This window comes from Cololabis saira, chromosome 11 (assembly GCF_033807715.1).
Source record: "Cololabis saira isolate AMF1-May2022 chromosome 11, fColSai1.1, whole genome shotgun sequence".
In the NCBI taxonomy this organism is placed as follows: domain Eukaryota; kingdom Metazoa; phylum Chordata; class Actinopteri; order Beloniformes; family Belonidae; genus Cololabis; species Cololabis saira.
In genome coordinates this window covers 23,238,771-23,253,029 of record NC_084597.1, presented here as the reverse complement: position 1 = coordinate 23,253,029, position 14,259 = coordinate 23,238,771, and the positions used below count along the sequence as shown (strand labels likewise).

The window sequence follows — 14,259 nt, the reverse complement described above, 5'->3', positions numbered from 1 at the left end:
ATCTCTTAGGTTAGCTGATGGTCCTGCGACCCAGTCTTGGATGATTCAGAATTATTTGAATGCTCAGGGTTACCCTAGATTCAGTGATTGGATCAGTGTCAAGCTACAACATTCTCAAGGATATTAAAGATGTTTACAAGTCGGGTTCAGTGAATATATATTCTGGCTGTAGGCTATTAAATCTCAATCCCAGCAAAAGGAAGTGTAACTAGGCAGGAAACTAGGCAGGAAAACATGCCAGACTTTGAAATGTTAAAATGTTTATCTGATCAGTTCTTTACAAAGCCGCCTCCAGCAGCAGTCTTTTCTGACATGTCATCCAACAGCTGCGGTCCAAAAGCTGAGAAATATGCAGCTGGAAGCTGAAGCTGATACGAATACAGACTTTCAGCAGAGCCCAGGGTGAGGAGAAGCGTCTTCGTCAGGGATTCTGGTCCCCTCAGGCAGAACGCTCTGAGAAGGATGCCATGTTCAGAAACTGTCAATAAATGAGTGTATAACTCAAACTGGGAACCTGGGAAAGCTTTAAAAGCACAGGATTTCCTCCAATAAGAGCTTCTTTTTTTCTACCAAAAACAAAATGAGAGGCAGACATTTGCAGTTGTTGTGGTTTTAAACCAAATCTGACAGTCTCTCTGTTGGTTTAGATTTTCTATTACTCTCTCTTTGATGTTTTTTTTAGTCACTCCATTTGTGGAGGGTTTCGGACCTGATTGCTCGTTTGGATGAATCCGAGTCACTTTTGAGTCAAAAGCTACAAACCAAAATGACATATTTACATCTAAAACTCCATATGTGCTACCTGAGAGGTGTTTCTTCTCACTAACTGGCAACACAAAGGTTTAAAGTAGACTGCTGGCATTTGGATGATAAATATCTTGAACCAATTAGGACCAGTAATAGCTGCATAAAGTCATATTCAAAAGTCTATGCCTCTCTTTAAGCCCACACGCATGATAAAATTACTTCTTCATCACTGTAAAGAATCCTATTACTGCAATACAAGCACATATTATCACACCTCCACCACTGTGCTTGACAGCAGGTCTGAGATGGTTCTGCTGGTTTCCTCCAAACATGGTTCTGGATATGAATACCAAACATGTCCACTTTGGTCTCATGTGTCCAGAGGACATTGATCAAGAAGTCTGCTGGTTTTTTCTGATGCAGGTTTGTGAACCTCTATGGCTACATACCCATTTTGCCAAAATGTAGTTCACATTCGGCAGGATAACTGGAACGCCCAGACGATGGTCTGCCTCAGAGAACCTTAGCAGTATATCGCTGACCAGTCTACCTTGTACTCTCTGTCCCATAGTGCAAGGTGCCACGACACAGGAACCTGACATCAGTCATTTGACAAAAAAATAATTTACTTTTTGAAGTGAACGCAGAAGTGCATTTCCATGAACGACCAGTGGGGAGAGGCTTCAAAAGTAAATCAATTCCCATTGATCTCAACGACGACTTCAAACAGCTCTAGGTTAAATTTGAAGGGTCCTGGGATGACGCTGCAGCCCTGACAGCAGCTGGAACTGCTGGCTTGTCCTGTTGAGCCACCCTCAGGCTAGCCTGGACCCGTCCAGGTTGGAATGGATCCCTCCAGGTTGATGTGCAGCAACAATTGCTTCTTAAAGCTTATTGCTGATGTCTTTCCCTGTTGGCATTGTGTTAAATCAGACCAGCAAACCGCAAAAACATGCTTTCATAAGGTTTTGTTGTTCATCTGAAGTTTTATTTTATGATTATCCAATCACATTATTTTTATTATAATTTTACGCAATAAAAAGGATTAAAGGAGGGAGTTCTAGCTTTTAAACATGGTTCTATGAAAATAACAGAAACCCTGTAAAAACAGACCAAGACCACATGCATTCACCCGCTGGGTCAGGTTAAGTGTAAAAAAGACAGGGAACATTAAAAGAAGGAAAGATTTAAGCTCAAGAGAAAAATCAAGAGTTCATCTGAAGATGCCACATAAAACATTCATGTTCCCATCTTTCATGTCACTTCTGCTATTTCTCAGATTTGCTGCTCCAGTTTTTCCTGTTAAGGCCTTCAGCAAGCACCTCAATGAGTTGTTACCGAAAGAGATGTAACATAGGAAGGTTCAAAAAGATGAGAGGATTCAAAGAGGACGGTCAAAACGGAAGGATGGAAACGAAGACTCACATCTTCCTGATCTTGTGTTCCCTCAGCGCCCATTTTATCCACGATAAAGGACACTTAGTGATATTTGTTTTCCACCAGTAAGACCCTCAGGCAACTCTCCTCGACTACCACACACACACACACACACACACACACACACACACACACACACACACACACACACACACACACACACACACACACACACACACACACACACACACACACACACACACACACACACACAGACACACACACACACACACACACACACACACACACACACACACACACACCATCATAAGTCCTATATAATTACTGAACACAGACCCTGCATCATCCTGACTTCGGCTTCCAGATGCAATCGAATCCGTCTTCTTCAGAGACGAACAACACACAAAACACCATTTTCTTAAATGACATTAAACATAATTGATTTGCCCTCCTGACTTCTCCTTCAGCGTTTGCTCTGATGCAGCAAACAGCAAGAGGACAAAATGGCTGCAATTTCCTCCTTAAAGTAGGCAATTTTCTATCAACACTGCAGGAAATGTCCTTATTGACAGAGACCTTCAGAGACAAGGATGTCTCACTGTCTGCCACCACTCTGAAGAGTAGTAACATCACCCGGTCTAGAAGAACGTCCCCTTCATGTCGCGGTACAGGATCCTCTTGAAGGCCATCCTGAAGTCTTTGTTGAAGATGGTATAAATGACCGGGTTCAGGCAGGAGTTACAGTAGCCAATCCAGAAGAAGAACTTGAACAGAGGTTCGGGGATGTTGCAAGTCTGTGGGCACACCGCCTTGAGAGAGTATGAGAGGAAGAAGGGGAACCAGCAGACCACAAACACCCCCATGACAACAGCCAGGACGAAGGTGAATCTCTTCTCTTTTTTTGCCATGGTCTTACGGCGGGATACGGTTGTTCCTTGAGTCGTAGAGGCATCTTCAGATGCCAGTTTGGTGCCGGTTGCTGTGGTCATGGTGCTTTTACGTCGACAGGCCAGGTTGAGGACCTGGATTTTGTCCTCTGGGCTTTGAGGCGATGTTACATATGATGGCTCTGCATTATGTATGCTAGGTGTGGAGGCGCTGTTGAAATGTCCTTCCCCTCCATGGTTGGGACTCTTCTGGTAGGCTGTTTGGGGTACATCTGCTTGCTTAACACACAGTGGAACTGGACAAGGTTTTTGGGCTGTAATGGAATGAGGGAGGTCTGGTTTTTTAACTGAGGACGGGGTAGAACCTTCTGGGGAAGTCGTTGGGATGGCTGCAATGGAACCTCGTTGGTTCATCTCTGGCTTTCCTTTGACTTTATGTCCCGGTGGGCAACGTGTGTGCTGCTTAGCAATCTGATAAATCCTCATGTAGACGAGGATCATTATTATGCAGGGGACAAAGAACGACCCAATGGTGGAGTAGAGGATGTACCAGCGCTCGTTGTTCAGTTCGCACACTTCTTCTCCTAATAAGCTCTTGTCCAGGCTGAGAAGAGGTGGGAACGAGATGACGGCAGATATCAGCCAGACTGCGATGATGGCTGCTTTGATCCATGCAGGGGTACATTTAGTTCTGTATGACATGGGTCGAGAGATAGACAGGTATCGGTCCAGAGAGATGGCACACAGGTGGACAATGGAGGAGGAGCAGAAGAGGACATCCAAGGCCAGGTAGACCTCACACCAAATGGAGCCGAATGCCCAGTAACCCTGCAGCTCATTTGCCAGCGAGAAAGGAATGATTAGAGTGGCCACTAAAATGTCTGCAGCCGCCAGGGAGACCAAGAAGAGGTTCTGAGCACCCTTCAGGGACCGGGATGTCAGGACAGCCATGATGACCAGGATGTTCCCAAAGATGGTCACGATCATCATGAAGGTGATGGCCATGGCAAAGGCCGTGGTGGCCTGTGTGGTGTATGGTGAATGCCGATCAGTGGTCCGGTTGCAGGGACGGGTTGCGGAGATGACACTGACATTCCGGTGTGGGTTGCCACTGACCCCCGAGAGGCAGGGTGGTTCCGGATCGGCCATGATGGTAATGGGGTAATACTTTATTCAAAGTCTCTTAGAGACGGGCAGATAGTGATAGGGAAGTACTGAACGGGAGGATCGAGGTACTGGTCCTGAGGCCAGAAAGATGGAGACCTGAGAGGGGGAAAAAAATTATGTTACATTTTACATCTTCTCTAAATACGTCCATTTTTCATATTTCATTTCAGACCAGAAAACGTTCCAAAAAAGTTCGAACTTTCACCACTTTTAATGTTGCTATTCCACCCTGATGACTCTTAACAATGTCCCGGGGTCGAGGAAACCAGTGATTACAAATTTCCATTGTTGATTTGACGCGTTCTTCCTGTAAACAGCTGTTAGTGTGCTTTAAAAAAAAAAATATATATATATATATATATAGTCAACTGGGGCAGATTGCTGCTACTGCTGATGTCCCAAGAAACTACTGATCAGCTGTGGATACAGATGGGCAGTAATGGTTTCCATGGTAAATGAAAATGCAACATTCTATATGACCTGACTGTGGAGAAAAAACTGTCTACACTGACGAAATGAAAGCAGGATAGGTTAGGGTTTTCTTTGGAAATCCCGCTCTGATGTTGATTTCTGTGTGACAGCTTAGTAGGTTTCTCTCAGTTAGGAAAAAAAATGTGTCTGTTTCATAAATCAACAGTTGCATTTGTAGTTGTGACGCGCTAAAGGATCAGGTCATCAAGTTGTGGACCATGTCTAGGTATGGTGGCTTTGGGGAGTGGTAGTGGTGTGATAGTCTAGTGGGATTGAGTCTGGAGGACCCAGGCTCAAGTCCCTGGGTTACCAACTAAGGTGAACCACCATAAAGTACTGCTATATAACACAAAATCCCCTAACTGCTCCCTGGGGGACCCCTGATCATGACGAGTGATGGGAGGACTAATGTCGGTGTGTTTCATGAGATGCATACTGACATAACGATTTTTATTAAATTGAATCTAGACCTGGGCTAAAGAAGTCTAACAACAAAAAGTATCAGGAAAATTATTCTTGCTTTTGCATTCATAAATCATTTTGAAGAGATAATATAATCCAGGTTTGATTACCGGTAGTCAATGTGTTGTTTCAGATCAGGGTTAGCTAACTGACAAAAATACAGAAAAGTTGGATTTTTGCATTTTCACACTTTCACAAAGCTTTCACTTATTCAACACTGTTTTCAAAAAAATGTTTTTAATATCCAAGAGATAATCTGGGTTTGACGAGTTTGATTGTGGTTTTTAATCAGGACGTGGTATGAATTGGTCTAATAGCCGAAATAACACATAAAAATGACAGTTTTTTGCTTTTTCAAAAATAAAGTACACATTTAACTTTTAAAAGATTGTAATTTATGTTGTCTTTGGAAAGAAAGCGATATTTCAGTCAGTTGTTTGATGGAAAGGAAGGAAGGAAGGAAAAATTGTCTAAAGTGTTCAAACTGACAAAAATAAAAACGCAGGAAGGATGATTTGTTTTGTTTTTGCATTTTTGCAAATAGAATAAAGATTTCACAAATCAGTCATGTTTTATTTGAGCCTTTACCATTTAATAGACAATTTAATCCAGTTTGAGCAGTGTATGTGACTTTAGAGGACAGAGACCCGAGCTTCAGTTTCTGTGTTCTCAGCATGCAGTCGGATGCAGATGTTTAAATTCAGGAGCGGTCAGCTTAAAATTACAGACAGAAAATTAAACCTGAATAAAGGGAAACGTGACTTACTGGGACCGCAGCCTGCGGCTCCTCCACAAGTTGACTGAAGTTAAAAATCATCCGGAGTGGTTTCTGTGAACAGACCCGCACACACGCGTCCGCAGCCTCCTCCGCGCGTACGGAGTTCTCACATCCTACTCTCGTGTCGCCTCTTCACTCTCATCTCCCCCAGAGACCCGGAGCGGAGAGTAACGCAGGCTTTTATAGTGACCGTCTAGGAGGAGGCGGGGCAGCGTGACGTTCCAATACGTCTCAAGCGCTTTACAACTTTTACAAGTCCATTTACAGTCTGATAATTCAGATAATTTCAGCAAAAAGGTGACGAGAAGGTCAAAGCAAAGCTTTCTTCAGCTGCTATTCAGTTTTCAGTTTCTTTACTTAGATTAAGATAGATAAATAGACAAGATAAATAGACTGCATAGTTATGAGACACGCCCACTACGGTATCACCCACAGGTTTCTAAACAGCACGTTTGAAGTCTCTTTTCCTAATAGCCAGTACTCCAGTTGTAAAAAAAAAAAATCAGGGGGGATGGTGGATTTTATCATATGGGGACAGATAATTTGTGCTGATTACAAATAATATAATATATTACAAATAATAGCACTGACCAAAACACCTGCAGAAATACTGCAGGAATGACATAGCAGCAGTTAAATGCAGCCTTCTGTAAGCTTTAAATATCCACTGGGCTTACATCAAGTACATCAAAACACAACAATAAAAAACAGTTTTCTGAACTTATCAATATGACTCTGTCCTTCACAGGAAAATGGATCACTGCAAAAAATCTAAATCTTAAGAAGAATATTTGTCTTATTTCTAGTTAAAATGTCTCATTTTAGTAAAAAAATCTCATTACACTTAAAACAAGACTCATCACTGGAAAAAACAACAATTTTCACCTGTTTCAAGTAGATTTTCACTTGAAATAAGTAGAAAAATCTACCAGTGGAACAAGATTTTTTTGCTTGTAATAAGAAGATAAATCTTGTCCCACTGGCAGATTTTCCTACTTATTTCAAGTGAAAATTTACCTGAAACAGGTGAAAATTGTCACATTTTTCTGGTGTTATTTTTCTGGTGATGACTCTAAATGTTGAAATAGCAGTAAAACCACATTCATTGATGAAATGACATAAGGGATGGAAAGGGGGGATGGCAGTTTTACAGGGGGGATGATTTGGACCGTATTTCAGGGGGGATGCCATCCCCCCTCATCCCCCCTCAACTCCAGTACTGCTAATAGCCTAATACAAAGTGCCATGTGGTAAATGTGAAAAAATACCTCAGTGACGGAACATAACTCAATGATGAACATAGTTCAGTGATGGAACGTACCTCAGTGATGAAACATTGTTCATTGATGGTTCAGTGATAAACGGGATGTCGCGTGTCACAGCAGCAGTAGCAGCGCACCGCTCCGCTATTTCCCGTTTATCCTGGCCCAAACAAGATGACATTATATCATATTTTTTAATATATTTACTGTGGCAGAATGAGGCTCGACTCCAGAGGTTGGTAAAACAGGTCTTTATTCCGAGACAGCGGAATCCAACTGGTAAAATAACTGACAGTTGACAACTACAGTAACTGCTGACAACAGAAAACAAGCATGCGTTGACATAAACACTTGTGACCACGCCCCCTTCCCTATAGCCCTGGTGGGTGCGAGCCCCCCCCCCCAAGAACACCCAGAAGGTTGTCCTGGAAGGGCCCATCAGTCCCTCACTGGTGGCTTAATCAGCCGACCATAACGGCTGCGCCGTCCTTCCTGTACCACCACAGGAGCATCACTGTGAGCAGGACGCTGCGGTGAAAAAACAACCGTCTTAGGTGGTAAACTAAAAAGTCCATCCTTTGAAGCAACGACCGGAGGTATCAGAGGAGGGCGTCCACGACGGGGGACCTGGGCCGGGACCACAGCTTCATCCGCGGGTTTAAGCCTATCTAGTGCAACGTGCTCTTTGCGGCCACCTTAGGGCCTCTTTCGAGGACTCTAAAGGGACCATCGTATGGAGGCTGTAGAGGAGAACGATGAGCATCATGCCGCACGAAGACAAACCGAGCCGACTTGAGCTCCGATGGGATGAATGTTCGCGGAAAACAGTGGTGAATGGGCCCCGGGGTCAAAAACTATTCGATGCGAAGGGACCACTTGCTGGTCTGCTGGCCGAACTTTCAGGCAAAAATTCTCCAGGCACACAAAGCGGCTGACCGAACACGAGCTCTGTGGGCGACGCATTTAAATCTTCCTTCGGGGCCGTGCGCAAACCAAGCATGACCCACGATAAGCGGTCCACCCAGTTAAAATCAGAGAGCGCAGCACGCAGTGCTGCTTTGAGGGACCTGTGAAAACGTTCACAAAGGCCATTAGCTTGTGGGTGGTATGCAGTAGTACGGTGTACCTGCACTCCCAAAGCTTCTGCCAACGACGACCAAAGTTCTGAAATGAACTGGGGGCCTCTGTCAGACGTGATGTCAGACAGGCAATCGGCCACCAGGTTTGTTTTACCCGCGACATGCCGAATGTCCGTGGTAAACTCTGAGATGGACGCTAGATGGCGCTGCTGGCGAGCGGACCACGGCTCTGTCACCTTAGACATTGCAAAGATCAACGGCTTATGGTCTACATATGCCGTGAATGAACGGCCTTCCAAGAAAAAACGAAAATGACGGGTGGCGAGGTACAGCGCCAACAATTCACGGTCAAAGACACTATACTTTTGCTCACTGTCACGTAGTTTGCGGCTGAAAAATGCAAGAGGTTGCCAAACTCCTGCCACCCGTTGCTCTACGACTCCCCCTACTGCTATGTCCGAAGCGTCGGTTGTCAAAGACAACCGACGGCGCCGAAGGTGAAGGGTGAGCTAAAAGTACTGCATTGGCCAGGGCAGACTTAGCACCCTCAAAGGCACTGATGCAGTCAGGTGTCCAGTCCACTGGGTCACAGCCTTTCTTTTTTTGCAAGGCTCCATAAAGCGGCTGCAGGAGGTGGGCGGCGCGAGGGAGGAAACGGTTATAAAAATTAATCATACCCAAAAACTCCTGCAGCGCCTTAACCGAGGCCGGGCGGCCACCATTTGAACCTTAGACGGCAGTGGAACTGCACCCTGAGCTGAAATCCGGTGCCCTAAAAAAAATCAATAATTGGCAGGCCGAACTGGCACTTAGCCGGGTTGACAATAAGGCCGTGTTCATCTAACCTCTGGAAGACTAGTTTGAGGTGTGCCAAATGCTCTTCTGTTGAGGAACTGGCCACAGGTGACCTAGTATACATAGTGTGGGGCACACAGGAATTCTGTAATTGAGCCATGTTGATAAATCTTCACATATCTCCATCCAGAACCTCTGCGCAGGTGTACAAAACCATAAAGCATGCATATAATTATCAGGGGTATTCTCTGTGCACTGTAAGCAGATATTAGAGGGTACAAAACCCATCTGGAACATCCTTTGTCCTGTATAATGTGTTCTGTAAAGAAGCCAGGCCAACACATGGTCAAGGTTCCGGGGGCCATCCTCGGGGCCGGGCTGACCGGCGAGACAGTTTGGGGGGGGTCGGTCTCGGGACGTAGCAGGCGGGTCAAGAGGTCGGTCTCGGGGTGGGCTCAGGGGGACACCGGGTCCTCTGAGTTAGCTCGGGGGAACACCGGGTCCTCGGCGCTGGCTGAGGGGGACACCGGGTCCTTGGAGCTGGCTGCGGGGGACACCGGGTCCTTGGAGCTGGCTGCGGGGGACACCGGGTCCTTGGCGCTGGCTGGCTGCGGGGGACACGGGACCACCACAGGAGCAGGAACCGAGGCTGATGTGTCCGGCACCACCGCAGGAACAGGAACCGGCTGGGGCTGGCGCCGACGTCGTCGTCTCCCTTGAGCCTGAAGGCTCTTGGGCCCACCTATAGCCAGGCGTGTTCCCTGGAATGGGGACCCATTCCATACCCAGTGAGAGCCTGAAATGAGCCGTATAGAGCAGTGGACGGACTGTTTCTGTGCCTACTACAAAATTGAATCCTGGCGGCGCCACTGTCCTAATGATTTATAAAGCATAGGACAGCGGTGGATGCTAATAATCTCCAAAATGATTGATATTGGAATACGTTTTATCACACAATAGCTTAAAGTGAACAGCTGCTGACAAAAACACAAGCTCTTGACAGCAAACGCTCTCCTCCTCTGTTTGCATTGAGACGCAGTTGCTGCACAGACACCAGGGATTTTGTCCCACTCTCGCCTCATCCCGTCTTTTTTGGTCTTCATTTGGCTCGTTTTGAGATATGTTTTCAGTGTTGTCTTCCTCCTTGACCTTGTGCTCGGGTTCAAATTGAAATGGCTGAACAGATGACATGTTTATCCTCTTGATTATCTCATTGAACAGTCAAAACAGTGTACGGGGGCCAGCAGGTGCCACCGACTGACGTCACTACCCAGAATCCATTGCGGTGTAAACAACAATGGCGACCTACGAGTTAAATTATATTTTCAAATTTTATAAAAACGAAGACATCAAAAAGGTTTTTTATATCACATTGTTATAATTGATACCAACATTTATCTTTTAAGACCTACATGTCTTAATAGCCAGGGTTCCCTTTAATGCTGAGGCTGATTCATTTGTGCCTGGTGGCCAAGGAGTATATGGCAGTCAAATCAAGTCAAATCAAGGTATCATCTGACAAACCCAGATGAAGTGAGAATTACTTTTGATGCTACATCGCAACTGGTCCAGCAGAGGCCAACTGAGCTTGGGATGGCTCACAATGTGAGGATTGATGTGTCCAGTTCTCAGTTTGGAGCCAGTACAAATGTCCAAATACCGATTAGTGATGATGGCAACACAATGCTCCATAACTGCAAAGCAAAATAAAATTTCCGCTCTCCTGGCACAACAACATAACATCTCTCATTTGCCACAAAGAGAAATCCAAGTGTTTGATGGAGATCCACTTCACTATCATGCCTTTATGAGAGCCTTTGAACACAATGTAGAGGAGAGGACAGGTGATGCAAGAGACTGTCTACACTTCCTTGCACAGTACACCAGGGGGCAACCGCGAGAGCTGGTTCGAAGCTGTCAACAAATGCCGGCAGACAGAGGATATCGAAAGGCCAAGGCTTTGTTGGAAGAACATTTTGGAAGCGAGCAAAAGGTTGCTTCAGCTTATATGGACAAAGTACTCTCATGGCCTGTAGTTAAAGTAAGGATGCCAAATCTCTACAAATGTATGGTCTCTTCTTAAGAGGATGTTGCAATGCGATGGATGAAGTACAGTACATGTCTGAGCTTAACATGCCTGCAAACATGCTGACAGTTATAAAAAAGTTGCCCTACAGATTAAGGGACAGATGGAGGACAGTGGCCTGCGACATTCAAGAAACACATCATCGTAGAGCTACTTTTCCTGACATTGTGGCTTTCATTGAGCGTCAGGTCAAAATTTTAGTTGACCCCGTATTTGGCAATAAACAGGATGCCCCAAAGACAATGAACAGCAAAGACGGAAGCAAAGATAATTATCAACGTCGCACACGAACCCAAGGGAGTAGTTTTGCAACTACAGTTGATGAAAGAAAGTCCCATGTGAGGAAATAAGGAGCGTCACTGGACAAGATCTGCCTGTACTGCAAAGGTGAACATTTAATTTGATTTGATTTGATTTTATTAGGGATCCCCATTAGCTGGCGCCGTAGCGACCAGCTAGTCTTCCTGAGGTCCACATAAAAGACATACAAAATAGATTTACAAATACAACATTAATTAATATCAGTATTCAGTACTAAAAAACCTTACAATTTAAAACAAGTTACATGATGGGAGTTGTTAAAAAAGCATGGTAAACAAAAAAAAACAAAAACAAAATACAAAAAAAAAAACAACCTTACAGTGACAAATACAATTTTAACTTCTTTTTAAAAGTAAGTTTACTGAAAAGGGTATTGCAGAGGTTTTGGGGCAGGTTATTCCAAAGAGCCAATGATTGATATATGAAAGTTCTCTTTAAAGCATTTGTCTTTGGACCTGGTAGTACAAGATATCCATTCCTGGAACCTCTAGTGTTGTGATCATGCACAATATTGCTATAAACTATTTGACTATATATAAAAACAGGACTTTTACAGATTATGACTGACCTGAACAGTACAAGCTTATTAAAATACAACCTTTTATCTACTGTAAGCCAAGAAAGGCTGGCATGCATGTGGCTCACATTAGACCTAGGTGAGCAGCCGAGAACTAACCGTGCTGCCCTGTTCTGGACAACCTGGAGCTTCCTCAGGTCACCACTAGCAGCAGATGACCACACGGTGGAGCAATAGTCAAGATGACATAGAACAAGACTGAACAATCTGACATAAAAGTGGTTGGGCAACACAAGCAACACATTTCCTGGCTATACCAATTGCTCTGCCCATTTTTGACACAATATAATTAATATGGTTTGACCAAGACAGAGCACAGTCTATCGTCACTCCAAGGAGTTTTGTATTTTCAACTTGTTTAACTGGCGAATTACTCAACTTTAAATCAAGCATAGGCCTGTTAACTAGCCTATGCCTTGTACCCAGCACCATACATTTGGTCTTGGAAATGTTAAGGGCAAGTCTATTGCATACTACCCAGTCATGCACCACTTTTAGCTCTCTACTCAAGACCTCATTAAGTATGTTGCATGACGGTGCAGCGTAATATAAAGTAGAATCATCGGCATAAAGTACTGTAGTGGCATATTTAGTAGCCCAAGACAGGTCATTTGTAAATAATGAAAAGAGCAAAGGCCCCAGGCAGCTCCCTTGTGGCACGCCGCACTCTACGTCTGCTGCTGGACAGACTGCCATTTAGATAAACCTTCTGTGATCTGAAAGACAAATAACTTTTTATCCACTTTAAAGCAGAGTCACTAAAACCATAACATTTAAGTTTGTCAATCAATAGAGAATGATCAAGAACATCAAATGCGGCACTGAAATCTAATAGTACAACTCCCACCATCATAGAGTTGTCCATAGCTTTAAGCCAGTCATCAGTCATTTGAATTAAAGCGGTTGAAGTAGAATGGCCAGCTCTGTAGGCATGCTGAGAGTCTGTTGCAAGCATGTTTGACACAAAATAAGACTGAATTTGTTCATGCACCAACTTTTCCATCATTTTGCTCAAAATAGGTAAAATACTTATAGGTCTAGAATTCCCCTCATTGAAAGCAGATTTAGTATCCTTAGGTAGAGGAATAACCTTGGCCTCCTTCCAAATCTTTGGACATAGGACCACATCCAAACACCTATTAAAAATATAGCAGATAGGAGATGCTATGATACCAGCAGTCATTCTAAGCAGTTTGCTATCTAGGTTGTCATGCACTGTCATGAACATGCACTGGAGTTGTGCCCTTTACTGGGAAAGAGGGCACATAATGACAAGATTTCTTTCCTGAAAGAGCACGCAGTCTGCTTTGGATGCTTGTGCATAGGGCACATAAGTAAGGGTTGCAGGAGGTGACTGTCATGTAAAGTATGTGGAGCTAAACATCCTAGCATACTTAATATTCACCCAAAAAACAAAGCAAGATAAAGGTCAAGCAGTTGCAGCGGATACAAACACAGCAGTGGGCAGCTCTCTGGTGGCAGTGCAAAGTAGTGGTCTCACTGGAGCCGGCGATCATGACTGCAAACTCTCCATCGTGCCAGTCAAGGTCAAGTCTAAAAAAGGTCATGAAATTGTGGAAACGTATGCCTTTTTGGACCAAGGGAGCTCAGGCTCGTTCTGCACAACAAGTCTGATGAATAAGCTGAATGTTCAAGGAAGAGGAATTAAGGGCCTGTCCCAATACTCCTCCTACCCCTCGTTTTCATCCCTACCCCTTATCAGGAAGCTGAGAGCCAAAAGCTGTTTTAATTTCAGCTGTAGCGCTGTTAATATGGCACTTTATTAAGTTTTAATATTTTTTCAGGCGTAGAAGTAACCGTTAAGATCCCCAACCTGGGCTCAGTTTATCCAAATAACACCTGTTAAGAAATTTGATCCGATGTTTTCGGCGATGATGAGACCGGGGCGCAGCATCAGCAGCAGCAGCAGCAGCAGCCTGAGTACAGACGTGATCGCGCTGCGCCGTCGTCCCGGGGGAGAAACCTGCAGCTCTTTTGAGAATTACCGCTGGCTGAAATAAATCATTTAGGAAGATAAATGCTGGTTTAATAGATGAAATCTAACAGTTGTAGCTACGCCTGTTAAGAAATCTGCTCCGAAAATTTCGGGATTGCTGCCTGCCTGCCGGCTCGGGAGCTGATTTATGGTTCCGCGTTAAATCGACGCAGAGCCTACGGCGTAGGGTACGGCGTAGGGTACGGCGTAGGGTACGGCGTAGGGTACGGCGT

General features: G+C 44.6%; 1 protein-coding gene across 1 annotated transcript; it reads right to left on the bottom strand.

Annotated features, from left to right (window-relative positions):
• Window positions 1-1,806: 1,806 nt before the first annotated feature.
• LOC133454632 (alpha-2B adrenergic receptor) lies at window positions 1,807-6,045 on the bottom strand. The gene is made up of 2 exons (XM_061733355.1): window positions 5,899-6,045; window positions 1,807-4,295 (listed from the first exon to the last, which is right to left on the bottom strand). Exon 2 carries the CDS (start codon window positions 4,179-4,181, stop codon window positions 2,784-2,786), a length of 1,398 nt encoding a protein of 465 aa, XP_061589339.1. The 5' UTR covers window positions 4,182-4,295; window positions 5,899-6,045; the 3' UTR covers window positions 1,807-2,783.
• Window positions 6,046-14,259: the final 8,214 nt, after the last annotated feature.

What these genes read in the sequence shown, in the direction of transcription:
- LOC133454632 (XM_061733355.1), bottom strand. Translation starts at nt 4,181, where the DNA reads ATGGCCGATCCGGAACCACCCTGCCTCTCGGGGGTCAGTGGCAACCCA.